This window comes from Pinus tabuliformis, chromosome 8 (genome assembly GCF_031772625.1).
Source record: "Pinus tabuliformis cultivar Carrire ecotype Pingquan chromosome 8, CPIR1, whole genome shotgun sequence".
Lineage (NCBI taxonomy): Eukaryota > Viridiplantae > Streptophyta > Pinopsida > Pinales > Pinaceae > Pinus > Pinus tabuliformis.
Genome location: NC_142294.1, coordinates 847,314,546 through 847,337,536, shown reverse-complemented (window position 1 = coordinate 847,337,536; position 22,991 = coordinate 847,314,546). Strand labels below are relative to the sequence as shown.

Sequence of the window (22,991 nt, the reverse complement as noted above, 5' to 3'; positions counted from 1 at the left end):
TGCTAGACCCCTCATTATAAAATAAGCTCAGATTGAGATATGCTCCTGCTGCATGCAATGGTGAATGTAGTTGCCTGTCCCACCTAGAATCAATAATTTGCCATTAGGGATATATTTATATTCATTTCCCTTATAAAAAGTCTTGATGGCCTCTTTGGCCCTGTCCATGCCCTCATAAATATATCCCATTGCAGGTTTCTCTCCATCCATCAATCTCAAGACTTTCACAAGGGGCTTAGTGAAGCTGACAATCTCAGTCACTTTGTCCCACAAACTATCAGCAAAGACAGATGTGCTTATAAAGTTTTTTTTCCTTCCAATTTTCCTTTTCCTCCACCTCATTTCCAAAAAAGAAAAAAACATAATAATAAAAACGAAATTTTGGACAATTTGGGGGTTTTGTTGCCCGAAGGGTCTTATAGGGGTCTGATGGGAGTCTTATAGGCTACCCACGGGTCTAATGAGGGTAGACGGGTCTTGTACAAAACCCGCCGAGTAAGGGTAAAGAACGCGGGTTTAATGAGGGTCGCCCGTCCTCCCTTTTGACCCGTTCTTACCCGCGGGTTTAATAAGGGTGGTGCTTCACTGATTTGTACATGTCAGAATCGGATGATCTCTAGATCAATCCTACCTCTCAGAGAGAGGAATCCAAGAAAAATATCAGATGTCATAAATAAGATGACCCATGTGGAGTTTGGCCCTAGTTGCCAATTTTAACACTCCCTCTCAACTAGGGAGAACTCCATCTGTAAATCCATCTACCAATCAATGCACTGTTCTGCTCTGTTGAACTATGAAGAAGAAGAAGTGATCGAGAATGTATCATACCATTCCCTACTGACCCGAAGTCAGTCCCAATCAAAAGAGAGTGTCTCGTACCACTCTTACTAGCCCAAAGTCAGTTCCAATCAAAAGAGTGTTTCATACCTCTCTTACTGACCTGAAGTCAATTCCCATTGATCCCAAATCAATATCAGCATCCTAGCATAGGGAGTACGGTAGTACACAATGCATCCATTGGTAGTACTATGGTCCCTATCCTCATTTCCCTACTCATTGGCCAGATGAGAGGTACTTCCCAAGAGTCCCAGACTACATGGGTAGGATGTCTCAGCAGGAGAAGGATGAACCACTCATCCTGCCTACATGTCGCCAATGGGTATCGCAGGGGAAGGATGAACCACTCACCCTGTACACAGCTAACCACTAGGGGAAGGCTCAACCACTCACCCTATGGTTTCTCCCCGCTCCAAGAAGTACCCCAAGCCTCCCAGAGCTCCCAGAGCTCAATGTCCATCTCATACAGGATCCTCATAAGAGGGTCTCTCCACGACTCCAAGTCGTTCTCGGAAGGCCAAGAATTTGACCTTCCCCAGGGACTTTGTCAAAATATCGGCGACCTGCTCATCAGTCCCAATGTGATGGAGCCTTATTGCTCTTCGTTGTACCATATCCCGGATAAAGTGGTACCTAATATCTATATGCTTAGAGCGATCATGAAACACAGGATTCTCTGATAATCAAATCCCACTCTGGTTGTCACAGAGGATCATGGTGGTATCCAGCACATGTCCAAACAGCTCACTAAAGAGCTTCATCAACCAGACAGCTTCACAGGAGGCCATACTAGCAGCTATGTATTCGACCTCGGCGGTGCTCAAGGCAACCGATTTTTGCTTCCTACTCATCCAGGATATCGAAGCAGAACCCAAAAAAAAAACAACATCTAGAAGTGCTCTTGCGATCCACCACACTGTCAACCCAATCAGCATCAGAATAACCATGTAGCGTCACATTTCCAACAGTGTATCTCATTCCATGAGTGATTATGCCCCGAAGATATCTCAGAAGATTCTTAGCAGCAATCCAATGTATATGAGGCTCAACCATGTATTGGCTCAATGTGTTAACTGCAAAACATATGTCCGGACAGGAGTTCACCAAGAACATCAGTGCTCCTATGAGTTGGCGATACTCAGAAGCATTCCCCAATTCAGGTCCAACAGCACTACCACATAACTTCTAAAAGTTAAGTTCCATCGGAGCAGTCACAGGCTTGCAGTCCACCATTCCAAATCTTTCCAATATCTTCACAACATATTTTCCTTGAGAGAGGAAAATTTCACATGGCTTTTGCCAAACCTCCAACCCTAGGAAGTAGTGCATCAGTCCTAAGTCCTTCATTTCAAATTCAAAAGCCAACTCCCTCTTACATTTGTGAATGAGAGGGTTTGCACCTGTCAGAAAGAGGTCGTCCACATAAAGTACCAGAATGAGAGATTTATCATTTTCAACCTTAAAGTAAAGGTTCGGATCGTCTTCACTTCTAGTCAATCCCAACTTCATCAGATAATTATCGATCCTCTCATACCAAGCCCGGGGTGCTTGCTTTAACCCATAGAAGGCTTTCTTCAACCTGCATTCATGAGATTCTCGATCATGAACCTCAAACCCCTCAGGTTGTTCCACATAGACTTCCTCTTTGATTGAACCATGCAAGAAAGCAGTCTTGACATCCATTTGATGTAGGTTCCATCCTTGCGAGGCAGCAAGGGCTATGATCGAGCAGATGGTGGTGTATCGGGCAACAGGTGCAAATATCTCATCGTAATCTACACCTTCCTTTTGAGAGAAGCCTCGAGCAACAAAGCGAGCCTTGAACTTTTCTGCACTTCCATCAGCTCCATGCTTGATTTTGTAGAGCCACTTAGAAGTGACAACCGATTTGTCCTGGGGTCTAGGGACCACATCCCAAACATCATTCTTCATAATTGACTCGTATTCTTCATTCATAGCATCCTTCCATACTTGTTGCTTCACGGCTTCTTCGAATGATGAAGGCTCATTTTGAATGATAGTGCTCATGGCGGTCAAATATCCTTGATACCTATTCGGCTTCTTGCTTTCACAGAAAGTCCCCCTTGGTGCAATGTGCCTCTCAGCATCTTCGAAAGTCTCCCTACGCCATGAGGGTCTCCTTTTGGAGGAGGAGGGCTCATGAGGAGGAGGATCAATAGGATCCATAGGTTCATCAACATCATGCATTGTTTCGTCTTCTTTTTCACCCTGATTTCCTATGTCCGTTTCTTTGTTCTTCCTTAGGATAGGAAGGTTGTTGATCTTCCTGAGGGCAATATCTTCATTGAAGGTGACATCATGACTTATCTCAACTTCCTTTTGACCAGCCACATAAATTCTATATCCCTTAGAATTTTCACTATAGCCCACAAAGATTCATTTCTTCCCAGATGCACCCAATTTGCTTCTTTTCTCTTTCGGCACATGAAAATATACGGGCTTCCAAAAATTCTAAAATGAGAGACATCGGGTTTCTTACCAGTGAACATTTCTTTCAGGATTCTTGGAGTCCAATGCTTGATGAGGGCATCGGTTTTGAACATACACGGCGGTATTGACAGCTTCAACCCATAGAATCTTCAGAAGGCCTTGATAATGAAGCATGGCACAAACAGCTTCTACAATAGAGCAATTCTTCCTTTCAGCCACACCATTCAAATCAGGATTGTATGGAGTTGTAGTCTCCCTCTTAATGCCAAATTCTCTGCAATAATCTTGGAATTCATTGGATTCGTACTCAGTCCCATTATCAGTCCTTAATATCTTGATTTTCTTCTCGAATTGGTTTTCGATCAAGGCTTTGAAGTGTCGAAACCAGGTGAACACTTCATCCTTCTTCTTCAAGAAGTAGATCCAGGTCTTGCGAGAATAATCATCTGTAAAGGTGAGATAATATAAGTATCCTCCCAAAAAGTTTACAGGCATCATACCAGATATGTCAGAGTGGATCAATTGCAATATGTTTGTGGTCTTGCTATCACTTAAGGGGAATGGTCCCCTTGTAAGTTTTCCTTCGGCACATCCTGGAAAACCACCCTCATGCTCTACTTTGAACTCTGGCATACCTGTCACCATCTGTCTCACATCGGGTAGAGCCTTATAATGAAGATAGGCGAACCTCCGGTGCCATAGTTCAGATTGTATAGATGTGTTGCAAGACATGGCTCCCAATGGACTTCCTCCAACTTGATATAGTGTCAACCCTGAACCCAAGAGTAAAAGCATCTTTAAAATTTATTTTCCAAACACATACCTTTCCATCGATAAAAGCCACCTTGAATCTTTGTCTTCCATTGCTGAAATGGATACCAGGTTCTTCTTGAGATCGGGTACATATAGTAGTTCTTGCAAATGAATACTGTTACCTTGATTCAATTGAAGGGTAACATTCCCTACTCCCTTCACGGGATAGGTGGCATCGTCTCCAAGGATGATATCCAAGTTTGTCTTCTTTTCTATTAGATTAGAGAGGGCTTCCTTGTATCCGGTGAAGTGCCTTGAGGCACCACTATCAATCAGCCAATTTCCCAAAGTGTCCGAGGGAGAGGCAGTGGAGAGAGCCGATATAAGATAGTACTCTTTTTGCTTATTGTTAACAACATTGAATTCTTCATACCTGGAGTTCCTTGATTTCTTGGAGGGTCGACCATTTCCTCAATTACCCACATTCCTTTTTCCCTTGCCATTGGACCTGCCATTCCTTTGATTGTTGTTGTTGAAGTTGCCCCTGGAATGATTGTGATCATCATCATGCGATGTGTCCCTTCTATTTGGACACTCCCTTGCATAGTGGCCAAACTTATTGCAAACAAAGCATCTTCCCTTCCTTCCATTTTTGAATCCCGGTCTTCCTTGACTTTGCTTCTTTGAACCTGCATTGTTCTTCCTCTTGGCATGAGCAGAGAATGCAGTGGGGTTGCTTCTATTAGAAGGCATTTCTTGTTCCACCATTCTTGTTTCTTCTTGAATGCATCTCAACATCAATTCTTCAAACCCTGGAATTCGATCATTGTTGAGTATAGTGGTTCTAAATACATACCACTCAGGTGGAAGTCCTCCAAGGGTGGTGAGAGTAAGTTCCCTGTCAGGAATGACTTCTCCAATCGAGAGTAGATCATTCTTGATCTCAGTGATCCTCAAGAAATAGGATTGAATGTCCTCGTCCTTGCCCTTCTTAATATCCTTCAACTTATTCTTGAGAAATAGAATTTGATTAGCATTACTAACCTTGAACATGCCGACCAACCTGTCGTAGATCTCCTTGGAGGTCTTCAATTCGAAGATATAGGCCACCAGATGCTTGTCAATGGAATCCCTAAAAATCTTCTTCCCTTTGACTTTAGCCCTATTGTACTTGGTCTTTGCAGCAGCCAATGCATTTGAAGGAGGTTCTGGGATTTTACCCTCCACATAATCCATCACTTCTTTTTCTTCCAAGGTCAAATCAAGAGACATCTTCCATCCATGACAGTCAGATTTATCATGGAGCTTGTCTTCAGCGAGGAAGTAGGATGAGGAACCCATTGAACCTTTTGTCCTTGTCCAACTGTCTTTGGTGATTGCTCTTTCACTCTTGCTTGGGCTTTGTCTTCACCTCAACTCTGATACCATGTTAATTTTAGGCAACAATGGTATGTTCTATGTGTTAAAGCAATTTTATTTCAATTTATTTATTAGCCCAATATCATTAGGAATCACATCAACATGATAGTAAAATGCACAGAGAACATAAACAGTAGAACACGAGCCAAGACAAGAGGACACAAGATGTGGCACCAGCCAGGGACAAACCCCAATGTGGGGAAACCCTTGATCAAGTCTTCTTATAGTCTTCAATAGTTCAGCAGAGAGAGATAGTATAATTTACAAATCTGATAATTTACAACAGCAGCAAAAGAGCCATAACCAGAAAAATCAACGTTGGCCAACGGGCAGATTTGACCCTCAACAATTTGGTCAACTTCAGTCAACTTCAGCCTCCAAACAGCAAGATGAATCAACCCTCAAAACAGTCTGAAATCAGCCTAGTCAAAGTCTGGTCAAACAGTCCACCTGCGATCAGCCCTAGCTGCAGTCAACGTTGGTCAACAGTCAACATTTAGCCTCGATTTCTGTGCCCAAAAATGTGGCCCATTGGGACAGAGTTCCTCCACCAAAAATCGCAGTCAAAGATGGTCAACACAGCCCAAAAACAATTTCTGAAATTCGATCAAACTTGGTCAACGCCCAAAACAGAAAATTTGCCTTCCTTTCCTTCGCACGTGTGGAGAGAGAAACTGCCTAGAAATTCGTACCCAATCAATGAGGAGAAAGAGAGATGTGTGAAGATCAGTGTGTCCAAATGAGGCTAAGGCATCATGTATTTACAGCAAACGTTGAGGATGAATAGACGTGATTGTTGGGCTTCTGAGCCTACATAAGTTTGTTGGTCGACCTTGACAATTTGTCCATAATCAAAATAAATTCATAACTTCATTTGTACATGTCGGAATAGGATGATCTCTAGATCAATCCTACACCTCTTGGAGAGAGGAATCCAAGAAAAATATCAGCTGTCATAAATAAGATGACCCATGTGGAGTTTGGCCCTAGTTGCCAATTTTAACAATAAAGGACATGGAAATCAGTTTTCAGAGCAGGTTGACAACTATAAAAGAAAAACATGATGAGGAGCTAAAGGTCATGAAAATTAATCACTCCAATCAGGTAGCCACCATCAAGGAAAAGTGTGCTCAAGAAATGGAAGCTATGATGTTCAATATGCAAGTTCATTTGATTGCCATAAAAGCAGATAGTGACAGAGTAATTAAGGATATGGAAGCTAGTCAGATATGTCTTCAAAATAAATTGTTGATCATGGAAGAAAACCATGCCAAAAAGATTAACGCCATAAAAAATGGACATTCTAAACAAATGTATGCCATGAGAATGGAAAAGATCACTATTCGAAATAACCTGCAAGTAATGGAAAAGAATACAGGTACAGGAATTTTTGTATAAATCAGAGGATGAAAGAAGCAAGGCATCTTTGTCAGATCACAAGCCCCCTACTCCACCAGAGCAATTCTCATCTCATTGGGACAAAGTTCCTCCACCAAAAATCGCAATCAAAGATGGTCAACACATGGTCAACGCAGCCCAAAAACAGTTTCTGAAATTCGATCAAACTTGGTCAACACCCAAAACAGAAAATTTGCCTTCCTTTCCTTCGCACGTGTGGAGAGAGAGACTGCCCAGAAATCCGTACCCAATCAATGAGGAGAGAGAGAGATGTGTGAAGATCAGTGTGTCCAAATGAGGCTAAAGCATCATGTATTTATAGCAAATGTTGAGGATGAATAAACGTGATTGTTGGGCTTCTGAGCCTACATAAGTTTGTTGGCCGACCTTGACAATTTGTCCATAATCAAATAAATTCATAACTTCATTTGTACATGTCGAAATAGGATGATCTCTAGATCAATCCTACACCTCTTGGAGAGAGGAATCCAAGAAAAATATCAGCTGTCATAAATAAGATGACCCATGTGGAGTTTGGCCCTAGTTGCCAATTTTAACAATAAAGGACATGGAAATCAGTTTTTAGAGCAGGTTGTCAGCTATAAAAGAAAAACATGATGAGGAGCTAAAGGTCATGAAAATTAATCACTCCAATCAGGAAGCCACCATCAAGGAAAAGTGTGCTCAAGAAATGGAAGCTATGATGTCCAATATGCAGGTTCATTTGATTGCCATAAAAGCAGATAGTGACAAAGTAATTAAGGATATGGAAGCTAGTCAGATATGTCTTCAGAATAAATTGTTGATCATGGAAGAAAACCATGCCAAAGAGATTAACGCCATAAAAAATGGACATTCTAAACAGATGGATGCCATGAGAATTGAAAAGATCACTATTTGAAATAACCTGCAAGTAATGGAAAAGAATACAGGTACAGGGATTTTTGTATAAATTAGAGGATGAAAGAAGCAAGGCATCTTCATCAGATCACCTGCGCCCTAGTCCGCTAGAGCAATTCTCATCTCGTTGCGAGAAGGTCACTTGCCCCATTCAAGACATGTCAGCTGGAAGTACCATGGTTGAAAAGGAAAATTGGAAAGATCAAGCCTATGTGTCTCCACTGACAGAATCTATCCAGGATAAAGTTGGGCAAGCCTCAGATTTTTCATCCGAGCAGTTTCATGATCAAGACAGAAAATCTACATTGGTCTCATTATTGACATCACAACCCACTGAGAAGAAAAGAAAAATGCAGAAAAGAAGAAGAGGTTTGATGTGTCTGATGGCAGAGAGTAGCTCGATATTCGAATGAGTCAAAGTCTTAGCATTTTCAGAATTCAGCATTGTGCGTCCGAGAAACAACCCACAGATTTGTCGGAAAGTCAGCAAATGCTTAGTATGCACTACATCGATAACAATTGATGCCATAGGGCATCGTTTTGTATAGTATCTCTAACCCTACTCCTTTTATTTAATGTCATTAGATAGTTTTATTTCACGCATTTTATTATGTCTTTTATATTTGAGTTTGTTAGAGTAGATTTTCTATTCCAGCAATATTGACTATGTATACATAATAATTTCGATTTTGAATGGATATCTATTTAATGGACTTTTGTTTTCTTGGATGCAGGATTTTAGGATTCTCACGTTACTTCATGGAAGCAACATGTCCCCATATGGAGTCAGATGTTGCATAGTTTTTGTCAAAGTTCCAAGGAAGCAGAAGTACCAATTTTTTCAACAGGATCGGATCATCTATCAACAGTTTATGTGTCATTATAAACCCATTCTGCAAGTTATGTAATGTAAATGATGCTAGTAAGACCGTGAATGTATGTAACAACTTAGGTAAGCCTATTATTTTGGCGAGAGTTTCATCCTAAGAGGTTTTTCGTCTCACTAATTCATTTGTGTTTCTAAACACGGATGGTCGGCAGAGTTTTTCCCTCCAACCTCACCCCAAAGCTAGGGTGGAATTCTTCGTCAAAGTCTTAGGTGAGTCCTAGTGTTCTAGTCGAGTCTTATGTAAAAGTGATTTGGGAATAATTTAAGCTAGTTGGCTAAATTATTTTATTACAAATCACTTGGTCTACTAGATCATATTGTGTCGCAGATTGAGTATGTAATTTGAGGGTCTAAGTCAAACGAGTATTCCCCCTCTAAGGATTAAATTGTAAAAATTTTATGTAAAAAATATTTTAATGCATAGTCTCTCATACTTAGACACCATGGTTAAAATATTAGAGGGTGGAAAAAACATTAAATCCCTTCAAGTGTCAATTAATTAATTTTTTTAGCAAAAAATAATTAAATCCTAAGCCAGAAAATTAATTAATTAGAGTCAAATTAAAATGTCTTAGGAAAATTAAATTCTCCAAGTGGTAAAATTTGTGGGTCTTAAAGGAATCAAATTTTAAAGGTCCTCCACCAAGGGAATATTGTATATTTCAAGAAAATTTGGACCTTTGTACCTTGGTGGTTAAGTCAGTCAAATTTTTGAGGAAATTAGCTCAAAATAATAAATTTTGAGCTAATAAAAATGGAATTAAAAGATAAATTCGAAAATTCCTCAAAAATAAAAAATCAAGGACCAAAATTAAAAGATCTTGAAGTGTTTATCAATGGCTGAGATTATTTTGAAAAGGATCAAAGAAAATAGTCGTTATTTTTTCACTTGGAGGATAAATCTATAAATTAGAGAGTCAGTTGAGTCTCTAGCATCTTGATCTTTGGCTAGAAAATTGTTGTTAAATCATCTTTGTAACTATTGTCCCACTGGGAACTATTTTTTCTATCATAATAAAGACTTTGGGGTGCAATTCGAGGTGTTCTTGCTTATTGATTTGTGGTATGTGCTGACTACGAGCATCTTTATGTTGTGTTGAATATTGGTAAGATCTATTTTTTCATTAGATGGAGATAAAATCATACTATTGATAGTTTTGGGCTAATCTTAGGTGATTTGATTCCCCATGTAATTTAACAGATTATTTTTTAGATAAATACATAGTGCTTCCAGGTACTTTAGTCTTTGGCCTCCAAGTTCACGAACTTGGGCAAGAATCACTGTTGCTTGGATTCCAAGTATTTATATGGTGAATGAAATCTTCGCTAAGGCTATAGTATACATTGGGGTTTCTAAAGTAATTTTAGTCATTCATCAAAGGAAAAAACTCCATAAAAATATTTTTCTCAAAATTTAAAAATTTTCAAAACCCTTGTATATTTGTAGATCTTGTGAATAATTTTGCAAGTCTAATTTGTAAATTATTTTTTCTAACTTGGGTTTTGGGGTTTTAAGTATTTTGTATATATTTGGGGTTTGGGTGTTTTATTTTCATATTTTTGCAGGTTAGATCAAGCGATCACGCTGAAGTAGAGCTAGAATTAGGCCCTTTAAGGTAAGATCTAGTTTCTAAGAAATTTTGCGGATTATTCACTAAAGATTTTTCAGCAAAATTCAGATTTGGAAGAGAAAAAAAAATTCAAACCAATAGTTTTCATTTTCAGGCCTCCCCGGCCTAGATTCGGCCTCTGCGTCAACCCAGTGAGCCCTTGCGTCTGCATTTTCCAGCCCTTTAGGGCAGGCCGTAGCCTCTAGAGGCCTTGGTCTCCCTTTCCTAGCCCAGTGTTGGGGCTTTTGGACCTTAGAAGGCCTAACCGTGGGCCCTAGGCCGCATAGATGCCCTCCATTGACCCTAACGGCAACCCTAGAGGGTTTGTCGTGGCCTTTTAGGCCCTCAAACCTCTAGCGTCAAACTCTTGAGCCTCTTCCTCCTCCAGCATCAGCCTTTTTTATCTCCTATTGCCATTTCAGTCCCCGACCTATCATCCTAGGCCCCTCATCCCTCAACATTGGCCTTCCTTGGCCTAATGTTGGTTTTTGTTGGCCCTTTTCTGCCCTAAACCCTAATCTGAAGTTTTGAGACTAATTCCTCGGTGGTTTTGCATATTTTTGAGCTCCAAAATATTGATCTTTAGGGGGCTTCTTCATCCTAAAATTTTGGCCCACTTGGGCAAGTGCATCTACAAGCTTTTGGCCTAGGGTTTGACCTCTAAACCTTTGTTTTCTCTCTGTTTTATTACAACAGTTAAATCGGTGAGAATTGGGCCCTAAAATCACATATAAATTGGTCAAGATTGTTTAAAATTACAAAATTTTCATTTTTCTAAAATTTTTGGCCGCTTGGGCTCCCTAGATCTAGCGTAGATCTATTTTTCAGCTCGCTGGAATTTGCTGCATAACTGAAGATTATGGATCTGAAATTTCTGAAACATACACTTAAAAAGGGTAAAAAACTTAAAATTTTCATTTTCAGTGAAATTTTCCTATTTTTGGGTGTTCTAAGCATTGTCCTTACAATTACTAGCTTGTTGATCTGTGGTTTATTTACTGTTGTAATAACTTATTACAGATCTCAAATATTGTAGAATACATCATCATAAAGTAAGCTAAACTCTTAGATTTACATTTGTTGGTGACATTTCCACTGCTATCACAACACTAATAAGTGTTGAAATTTTCTGAAGTGCTACTGATGATTTGATTATTGAGATCTAACATTTGTGTGTCTCGTTCTAAGCTTCCAAAATTTTCTGAATTTGGCACCTAAAGTACTCCTACACTTAAGCTCTAAAGATCTAATCTTGTGATTGGTATAAGTTGATTTAATACTTGAAATCTAACTAGCATCATTGTGTTTGGCATATAATTGAATCATTGCTCTAAGTTTTTGGCATCTGAGTTGATCATCTTAAGCACCTGGTATCTAATTTCTTTTTCATTGGCTATCTTAAAAGTGATGTTTGTTTTATCCTAAGTGGTATTGTTGAAATATTGGCATTTTACATCTTGTGGATAATCATTACTAGATAAGTGCTTTAGTTTTGTTTGAAATGGTCAAGCATCTCGTAGATTAACCTCTGGTTGAATTTTGCACTTTTATCTGTTACCACTTATCTTGTTTAAGATTGTCATCTCATTATCGTTAAGTACTTTTGCTATAAGACGATTCACACTAAGTACTTAAGTAACATAAACAATCTTAACTCAAGATAATTTCACTCATCATCTTGCATAAGCATTCTAGGATCTAGCTTGCATTAAGAATTTACCTCCTAGCATAAGCTAGGTTGATAGACTCTTAGAGCAACCATTTTCAAACTAGCTTGAGAGATTCAACTCTTCCTAGTGGTTAACACAATGACATTGTAATCGTCAGAGCCACAGTCTCTGCAGCACCGGAGGCACTGGGTGAGTGGAACACAAGGGGAGGTATCGTTAATCAAGACTCAGGTCACTGCCTGCTTCCCATTGGCTTCCATTTCACAACTTACTTTGAAGATTGTTTCTCAAAACAGTTTGGGGAAAGGTTCTACTTAGACTAAGCATATAATTAAAATTAACCAAGATCACTACATCACACATAGATCCTAGGACTTGCATATCATATAGGCTATTCGATCATTCAAGCAACGGGTGTCCATCTGGTTAATTGGTATTAATTCACATTAAGCAAGAATTGTGACTCCATAAGGCACTGGTTTCATACTTAAAATCTAATCTAATCATTAATCTTGCTAAATTTAACCAAGTAGCTAGCCCACTCATATGTGTCTCCCAAACAAGTTGGTTCCCAACTTGTTTTTCCTTCACCTTATTTTCACAAGGGCTACCCCCCATAGCCTGTTATTGGGAGACAGCTAGAACGGAGTGGGCGGGGATCGGAGTGACAGCCCCCACCTTGAGCGGTTGCCACGGTGTCTGTACAATCCGAGCGACAGCAAGAACCATTAGGAAGCATTTAGCTTAAGATTAATTGGGTTACTTAATCCCTAAGATCTACTAGGGAAACCTCCCTTATGGTAGAATGTGCTCGACCACGGAAATGAGGAGAGTAATTACTGAGGTGGCAATGGTAACTCTCCCATTGTTGCTCTCAATTTAGGTTGGTTAGTGAGACTTTGCACTAAAATGTTGAATTTTGTAGTAACATGGCCATTTGTTTCATCATAGGAAATTTTGAGCATGCATTGGAGTAGTATAATGCACGTGCAGTTGTTTCTTTTATTATGATGCAAGAATTATCAAAAGAATCAGAAAACTCACAAATACTCAAGTAGGAACTAACCTGTTTGTTGACGCTACCACAACCACTCTCTCTAGAGATCTTGATGAACTTTTGGTGCCATCCATAAGAGTAAGAAGTTGTGCAACTATGCGGGATTCCTGCTCTCGTCTACAATACCACAATAAACAATGCCAAAAAATCATTGTCAGTAGGTCTATTACAATAAAATCTAGCAACCACAAAAGCATGTAGTCTCAAGCAAAAGGTGTTAGTATGTCTAACTTAAGAAGGCTAACCACTCACCTCAGTAGCTCTTCCTCTCTATTTTGGTTGGCTCTTCTCCAACTCAAGGAGGGATTCCCTAAAGGTAAGATTATCAAGGCTATGGAGTGGGTGCTCAAGGTGAAAATGAAGATTAAGCTTTGATAAAACGTGAAAATGAAGAGTAATCTTTGATAAAACAAGTGTTGTATAATATGTGAAAGTGGGAGTGGAAATGGGAAAGGGGGTAAGGAAAGGAAAGGAAAGGGGGATGAGGGGAACAAGGAAATGGGATGATGTGAGACTAGTGCCTATCAATCTATTGGGCTAATGTAGTCTTGAAACATTGCATAATGAAAGGCCTAGTTCGATATATTCACAACTACTTCATGGAAAGGCATTACTATGGCAAAAATGGCTAATTTGCCATATTCAACCCTATTTGATAGTCAAGGAAAAATGGACTAATGTGACACATTCAACCTTACAGCACTTGTTGGAAATTATTATGGAAACTTAACTTGTAGGGCTAGAGGTGCCACTCGTCAATGTTAACATGGAGGTATTGTTTTATTAGCTGAATTACTAATCAGATCATAACCTGAAACAACATCTCCATTTTAACATTGACGAGTAGAACCTCAAGCCCTCCCAGATAAGTTTCCATCATAATTTCCAAGAAGTGTTCTAAGGTTAAATGTGTCATAGTCGTCCATTTTTCCTTGAGTGTCAAATAGGATGATGAATGTAACAAACTAGTTCTCCCATCCATAGGATTGAATTGGCAAATCAACCATTCTCTTCCATAGTAATGCCTTTTGATGAAGTAGTTGTGAATGTATCAAACTTGGGCTTTCATTATGCAATGTTTCAGGACTCCATTAGCCCAATAGGTTGATAGGTACTGGTAGTAGTCTCGAATCATCCAATTTCCTTGTTCCCCTCATCTCCCTTTCCTTTCCATACCCTCTTTCCCACTTCCACACACTCTACTACAACACTTCATTTTATCAAGGTTAGCTCTTTGATTTCACCTTGAACCCTCACTCCATAGCCTTGATAATTCTATCCATAGGGACACCCACCTTGAGTTGGAGAAGTGCCAACCAAAAGAGAGGAAGAGTTGCTGACGTGACAGTAGGTAGCCTTTCTAAGTTACACAAAGCTAACACCTTGGTGCTTGGGACTTCACACTTTTGTGGGAGCTACATTTTGTTGTAACATGTTCAAACTCATCCTCACATAAACTATTGGCTTAGCTCAAAGTAGTTCTTGTGAGAAGTACTTAAATCAATCTCTCTAGTTTTTATCAATAAAAGAACAGATATTATACCTGGAGTCACGATGAGGACAAAGTGCATCAATTTCATCAATGAATATGATGGCAGGTCTACCTGCTGCAGCTTGGGATGATGCTTCAGCAAAAGCCTCCCGTAAAATACGTTCACTTTCTCCAGCATATTTCCTATGAACTAGACCTGCACTGTACACATGAACTAAGTAAGAAAGTTGTACCGAAATGACACCAGAATCCATTACAACTGCAGATTTAAAAAATTTATAAAAGAAAAAGGAATGAGAACCATCAGACATCTAACATCATCTCAAGCATATTTTTATTTATATATCAAGTTCAATCCAAAAAAAATTCACTGAAACAGGTATGGACAGCATCGATAAAATATGAAATTATAAACGGTGAGAATTGTATCTCTGAAAGTGACAAGCTGAAACAACTTCTGTTCCAAGTTTTTACCTCCTTGCAGCTAACTGATTCTGTAAGAGAGAAAAACAAATGAATCAAGGCTACCAGGAATTTACATCAAAGGTAAAGAGCAACATTGAAGACAGCAAGTGCTTCTCCAACTCCCTGCAAGCTTGCATAATTTTTCAGAAGGTCCTGAACATTTTGGCCATTAATATCCACTCTATACCATATTTGGGCAGTTTGACACTGCAACTAAGTCATACAGTCTTTTGCAGCACATTTCAGAACTTTTCCAGACAACTCTGTATACCTCAACAACTGTCAGTATCTCATCCATGGGTGGTACCTCCTCAACATATGGCTCTATGGGTGTAGGCTCTATCCTCTCCACCAAGGTGTCAACTGGAGCTATCAAGGAGGTCTCTAATAATGGTGACTCCTGCGCCACACCGGGTATATCGATGTGCACCTCACCATCCTGTGGGCTCTCAGCATCATGCTCAACCTCCTCCTTAGGCTCTCGATGTCTAAAGCTAGGTCTCCACCAGCAAAAGTGCCCCCTGGTCTCACCCTCTAACTGTCCCGAATTCTGTCGACTTTCCCCACATGATGTAGATGGTTGCACTCCCATGGCCTGCGCACCTCTAGTGTCTTTGCTGTAAGGGTGAGGATGGGTCTGGTATTTCATCCTCCTCAACTAGGCCAACCTCTCATCGTCCCAATGGATTCCACCTCAGAATTTCTGCATACTGAATTTCCCTTGAGCCATAGGTTTGTCTATGGTTTCACCCGTCACTGTGCATTCATACCCAATTCTCCCATGTTCCTGTTGGCTACCCACAACTGGGCCAAGATCAAGGTTCTGATACCACTGTAATGTTCCAAATTGAAATTTATAGCTAACAACAGACACGTGAACTAGGCTATAGCAAATAAAATCACAATGAAGGATGCACCACCAAAAACACCAAGAAACTGGGCAAATAAGCTGAGCCATTTTATTAATTCTGGTATAAATGGGAGTACAATAATAAGGAACAAGTGCACCTAGGCTTGCATAAGCAAGTTGAAGCAAACCCAAGGTGAGAAAGATGCTCCCAGGAGTAGAAATTTTGGCCCCCAAACTACCTCTACGCTGCCCAGAAATTGTGCCATTGTTGCTCCCTGAAAATGGTTCGAATCCCCTGTTGGAATGCCCAGTTTGCCCTGAAATTGCTGCTGTAGCTTCCTCTTAATTTTCCCCACAAGACCCAAAAAGGAATTGGCTCCAATTCTTCAAACCAGAAAACCCACAAAATGGAGCAATTCCTTTTTGGGCCTTGTGGGGAAAATTAAGAGGAAGCTACAGCAGCAATTTCAAGGCAAACAGGGCATTCCAGCAGGGGATTCGAACCAATTTCAGGGAGCAACAGTGGCACAATTTCTGCCCAGCATAGAGGTAGTTTGGGGGCCAAAATTTCTACTCCTGGGAGCGCCTTTCTCACCTTGGGTTTGCTTCAACTTGCTTACGCAAGCCCAGGTGCACTTGTTCCTTATTATTGTACTCCCATTTATACCAGAATTAATAAAATGGATCAACTTAATCGCCCAATTTCTCGGTGTTTTTGATGGTGCATCCTTAATTGTGATTTTATTTGCTATAGCCTAGTTCATGTGCCTGTTATTAGCTATAAATTTCAATTTGGAACATTACAGTGGTATCAAAGCCTTGATCTTGACCCAACTGTGGGTAGCCAACAAGAACATGGGAGAATTGGGTATGAACGCACAGTGACGGGTGAAACCATAGACAAACCCATGGCTCAAGGGAAATTCAGTATGCGGAAATTTTGGGGTGGAATCCGTTGGGACAATGAGGTTGGCCTAATTGAGGAGGATGACATACCAAACCCATCCTCACCCTTACAGCAAAGACACTAGAGGTGCACAGGCCATGGGAGTGCAACCATCTACATCATGTGGGGAAAGTCGACAGAATTAAGGACAGTTAGAGGGTGAGACCCGGGGGCACTTTTGCTGGTGGAGACCTAGCTTTAGACATCGAGAGCCTAAGGAGGAGGTTGAGCATGAGGCCGAGAGCCCACAGGATGGTGAGGAGCACATCAATATACCCGGTGTGGCGCAAGAGTCAACATTATTAGAGACCTCCTTGATAGCCCTAGTTGACACCTTGGTGGAGAGGATAGAGCCTACACCCATAGAGCCATATGTTGAAGGGGTACAACCCATGCATGAGATACTGACAGTTGTTGAGGTGATAGATGGCCACGGCAGTTTCATCAGTTTCAGGCTGACCTTCTAGCATTGAGAGAGAAGGCCACAAAAGTACGAAAGGCCATTCTGCAACAAAACGAGGGGCTGGAGGGCATGAGAGTAGTTTGTGCCGAGTCAGCGGCCACATTGACTCGCGTTGGGGAATGGTTGGATTCCCTAATGGTCCAGCTAGAGTGCACATTAGAGCATTGGAGGAGCCCTCTTCAAGCATGCATAGATGGGGCTGGTAGCACTAGTAGGTTGTCGCTGCACATTAGAGAGGGAGAGGTAGAGTCACCTCGACATATTTTATGTGCTGACTAGGATGATGAGATGGGGCGACATGAGTTGCATAGGGTACAGCATCCGCAGGATGGGGGGCTTGTTTTGTGTATGAGAGTTCGTACATTCGATCCCTCTCTTGGGGTTGGATGGCGAGAGATTTTGAGTTGGTACCCGGTGGAGTGGGCTATGGAGATGGTAGTGGACCCAGGTGAAGCTCAACGAGAGCTTCCAAGCACTAGGGATACCAGAAGCCCGGACTGGCATTGGGATCCAAGTGGGACTACCTATCATTTCCCAGATATGTCGATTGACTACGACCTTGGCGGTATAGTTGATCTAGCGGTTGAGCGCAAGCATTTTCTAAGGGAGTTTCGGTCAGCACCCATGGCCAAACAGTTTATGGGTAAACTCCTTGGGTTGTCTTGGTATGATGGTTGTACATGGGAGGATGATTAGCACACTCTGGCAGGAGTTGGTCGGAGGAGGTGACATTGGTAGGCCACCAGACAGTGCCTTGTATGGAGCTGGGGATTCTTCACATTTGTGTGGGGCACAGGGGACACAGAGGAGCAGAGCAGTGGTGGCATCGCTACTGATACCTAGGGAGATTCACTTCTTGGGTCCCTTAGGGAGGATGTGGAGGAGAGATCCACTCATCGGAGAGTATGGTGATGTGACGATGGAGATGATGATACCGGTCAGGTGTGGGCCGACACATATGGACACAACTTTAGGCCATCACATCCAGGGATGTGTAAGAACATCTAGCGTTGAGTTGTGGTCTGCAAATGGGCATGGAGATGCATGGGGGTGTGTCATAGTATGTTGGACTGCGTGGTGGAGTAGGAGTGCCTCACAACGCATTGAGTACACGTGGGGAGTGATAGGTGCAGTGACATAGGACGATACAGGATGGTATAGCCGTAGTCGAGGGTATACAGTAGTGTACAGGGATAGGTTGCGGCGTACAGTGGCGTGTCGAGGAGTGTTGTGATACTGGGTGGTATGCAATGGCAAATGATGCAGCGCAGCGGGCTCTTGGAGCATTGCCTCCAAGGAGACTTATAGCCAGGGGCAGTAGGTGTACCATTGGATGCAGCTCACGTAGGATCGATGAGGACATGGTGGAGAATCCGGGAACACCATGTTTAGTAGATACAGGGCTTCGAGAGGGATGTCGGCAGATCCGAGGCGGAGAGAGGGTCGTCCATAAGGTTACTCTCTCGTATCCTTGCGAACTCTCGATCATACCCTTGGGGACCTAACCAACCATCATCCCCCGATGTTGCTTACATTCGCACAGCATTTTGTTGTTGCCACATGATGCTCTTTGTTCAAGCAGCAGACATGGGAGGCCCACCCTAGGTAGTTGGGTGAGACCCCGCGGGTCGTGGGTGGAGAGGAGACTCTCCAGTTGAGACATTTGATGGATGCACAAGCTTGTGGATACAGGCTTAGGGATCAAGTGGTTGATTGTCGAGGTAGAAAATGTTCCACCCTTGGGCTCACGCTAGGGGAGGTGATTGCAAGCGAGCTGCATGAGGCACTTTTAGCAAGACAATATGAGGCGCTACAGGAGCCTAAGGGACGGTGGATGGTAGACTTCATCTATAGGAGGGCGCCCGGACTCCGAGTTCTGTCCAGGCATATCATCAAGAATTGCAATAGCGGATTTCACTGAATGGGCTAGCAGGAGCAGAGCAGATTGGCATGCTTGGGATAGATTCTTAGCACTTGGGGTCCACCTATGGGAGACATACAGGGGTCAGAGGTGAGGGTCAGATGGGTTCTAGCAGGTAGCAGTGCTACACAACGGCAACCCATGGGGAGTGGGAGTTGTGAGCTCCCAGTATGGTTAGGGGATCCGGTCGGCGAGAGGATCCCTCCATTTATCGATGGGCAGGGTTACGATGAAGGGTGATCCAACTGTTTCCCAAGTTGACATATGGAGAGTCGCTGAGACCTTCGTCATATGGTGAGGCAGGTTGTCGCTCGAGATTGAGGCTAGTCGTGGAGTGGTGGACTCGAGCATTGTAGAGTTGCCTTGGCAGGTTGGTCATAGCGCTGATCGGGATGGATATAGTGGTCGAGCGTTACCAGAGAGGAGGGTCTGGTACGAGCATGTTGAGCAATCAGGCATGACCGGGGTGTCACAATGTCAGCAGGATAGGTTCATTCTGCGACAGGCAGGGGATTCTGGCATAACAGGGCTGAGCAGTTTAGCTACCCGTAGAGGTGAGTTTAGTGATTCGTTGATGGTGTGGGGAACTTCACCAGTGTGGCAGGGTGATCGGCAGGAGGAGATCAGGGGAGGCTCGAGCAGACAAGGGTTCAATCCCACCAAGATTGGATTGCATCTTTAGTAGTCCACCCCTGAGGTGCACGAGAGGGACTATTCAATAGAGCAGTTTCATGAGGAGATGATCAATATCTTATACTACCATGATGCTCTACTTAATGGCGGTATGAAGACAGCATCGGGAGCCTATGATGAGCTAGACAACGAATGGAGCAAAGGATGCTTCACGTTGATCAGGTTGGCTTGGGATCTTGGCAGGACAAGGCACAGATCATAGATGACTCGGTGGAACATTTGGGCCCCGGTATTGTTTGCGGTGATTATCTGAGTCAGTGGATAGAGGGGGTGCTTGTTCAGACATTGCTTGAGGACAAGCAATTTTTGGTGAGGAGGATTGTAATGTCCCTAATTAATTAATATGGTTAAGAAGAAATTCCATTTTTGCAATTTTGACCACTGGGAGATATTTGGCATTAAAACTTAGGAAATGTGGATTAGGAGGACCCCACTTGGCTTTTTAGGAAAAGAAGGCTTCCAAACATTAGAAAAGGTAATAAATCAAAGTGCAAGTGGAATGTGGGGGCCACTCCAAAGGGAATTCGTACCCCATTAGGAGTGTTCGAACTTGTGGGGAGAAAGAGGAGAGGGAACTCGAATTGTGGGGGCCACATGAAGGAACAAAGGGGGGCAGTAAGATAAATAGAGGTGGAGGGCCTCATTTTGGGGATCTTTTTTGCTCATTTGATATTTGAACCATTGTTTGCTCAAGCTATTAGCTGGTTCAACAGAGTGTTGTTTAGCACATGAGATTTCTGAGGGGAAATCTCAACCAATGTTGCACGACTTGTACTCGTATAAGACTCAGCGAGGCATCGACTCGTCTACTCGTATAAGACTCAGGAACGACCTTTATAAGACTCATCAAAATACAAAAAAAAAACTTAAAATGTGGTAAATTTTAAGCACAAAAAAGAAACTAATGATAATTCCAATCCTTATAAGTTATAAAAACCACAATATATGCAATAATTCATAACATCATCTCATATCTATAAAAGTACAACATAACATATTCAATTTTTGTAAGCAAAACATTTAGATACTGAATATGGAAAGGACTCATGATTCCACAATTAAAATCAAAAATGTCAGCAAATTCAAAATTCAAATACATATGTCATAAATGATAAATGATTGTCTCATAACAATCTTGTGTCTCATCACCCATGGACAACAATGCCTACAATAAGCCCTCGCGGAGCTAGTGCTAACATCAAAAGGCTGAAGCAACTATGAGGCAGGTGTATTTGGAGTCTCCATTTGAGATGGCAAACTAAAGAGATCTTCAGTCTCTTCAACAAGCCAACTCAAATCAGGGGCTTCCTCCTCCACAACCCAATCAGACTCTAAATCAATAGTATCCAAAAAAATTGGATTTGTATCCTTTGGTTGCACTTGTTTTGTCAGCGTTCGAAGGTTGTAGTAGATGAAAACCAACTTGTCCAACCTCTTGTGCTCCAACCTGTTTCTCTTTTTGTTGCGGATGTGCTCAAACACTAACCAATTGCGCTCACAAGAAGAAGCACTGCAGGGTTGACTCAGAACTCTGATGGCGAATTCTTGTAATTGTGGTGCCTCAGTGCCACAATCTATCCACCAATGAGCTGTAAAAAAATAACAACAAAGATTATTAGTTTGCAATGCCAAACATATAAAAGAGAACTAGCAAAATTACAAGCTAAGTTCTAACAATTTGCACTTACAAGGCATTTTCTTGTCCTTGAGACGTTGGCTTGAGCTGAATCCAAACATGCCAGATGCTTCCTTGTACATATCTCGTTGTAAGTTGATTTTGTCCTAAATATCTACATCCGGGAACATCTTCTCAATGCATATCATGACACCTCTCATCACCTCGGGATCTCTTTGAATGCTAGACCCCTCATTATAGAATAAGCTCGGATTGAGATATGCTCCTGCTGCATGCAATGGTGAATGTAGTTGCCTGTCCCACTTGGAATCAATAATTTGCCATATAGGGTATATTTAGATTTATTTCCCTTATAAAAAGTCTTGATGGCCTCTTTGGCCTTGTCCATGCCCTCATAAATATATCCCATTGCAGGTTTCTCTCCATCCATCAATCTCAAGACTTTCACAAGGGGCTCAGTGGAGCTCACAATCTGTTGTGGTAAAACACAACCCCTCCATTTTTGACCTGTTCACTTCAAATAATGGGGACCCTTTCTATAAAAAAATTGGCTAAACGCCTTTTAGGATTTTTATTTAGTTGATTATCCTACGATTTTGTTAATTTTTCATTTTCTTTAGATTCTTGTTTTGATTACTTTGTTAAAATCGATTTTTTATAAGCTTTCCATTGATATTTGTTTTACCTCACTTGGTCAACTGGTTTATAAATGGCACTCCTTTGAAGTCTAATCATTTATGTAGCCTAGGTTAAAATGCGTAAAATGTACAATATTCCATTTTTGTAATTAAATTAGTTCAATAATGCATTTATTTTAAATATTAACCCCTAGTTAGTTATTACTAACATTTTTTATTTTTTTACTTGTACAGCCAAATCATAAAGCATCGGGATTTCAGTCATTTATTCCAATTTTCTATTTTCAAATAAATTACTAATCTCGAAAACTCAAAATGTCAAAGTGGTTGTAGTTTATATTTTTATTTTTTATCAAAGTGGTTGTAGTTTAGATAAGAAAATACACTTTAGATAATTTCATAATTTAATTAAACATCATTAAAATAAAACCAAAATAAAAATTGATATTTAATATTAAATCTTAAATTAATTATTATATAAAATATAATTAATTAAATTAAATTAAAATTTAATATATATATATATATATATATATATAAAAAAAAAAAAAAATTATTACATCGCATCGGAGATTTCTTATCGCAACATTTTTAACAAAACCCCGATCCAAGGTTTCTTGCGATCGCGAAAAGGCTAAAAGTCAAAGGGCATGGGAGCTTTTATTATAAAAGCTTTATGCTTTAAGTTTCATATGATTTGTTTTTAAGTTTAAACTTTCAATCATACGTATAAAAAGTGGAGTGGTAGGATAGTTGTAATATAATATATTGAAATAGTTATTTAATATTTAATATATTAAATTTTAAATTAATTAATATACAAATTATAATTAATTTAAAATTAAATCAATATTAATTAGTTTATAAATAGTTAATATTTTAGTTAGTTAGATTAATATTAAT

At 40.8% G+C, this 22,991-nt stretch overlaps 1 protein-coding gene across 4 annotated transcripts in view; it reads right to left on the bottom strand.

Annotated features, from left to right (window-relative positions):
- The window catches only part of CDC48B (cell division cycle 48B), a 287,793-nt gene that overhangs the window by 242,930 nt on the left and 21,872 nt on the right, over positions 1-22,991 (bottom strand). For 3 of the 4 annotated variants that reach the window (XM_089372954.1, XM_089372953.1, XM_089372952.1), the window contains exons 4-5: positions 14,528-14,677; positions 12,994-13,101 (exon numbers count right to left, since the gene is read on the bottom strand). The exons of the other annotated variant lie outside the window; for it this stretch is intronic. In XM_089372954.1, the coding sequence (XP_089229080.1) occupies positions 12,994-13,101; positions 14,528-14,677 (258 nt within the window). The remainder of the gene's footprint in view (positions 1-12,993; positions 13,102-14,527; positions 14,678-22,991) is intronic. 4 annotated transcript variants of the gene reach the window in all.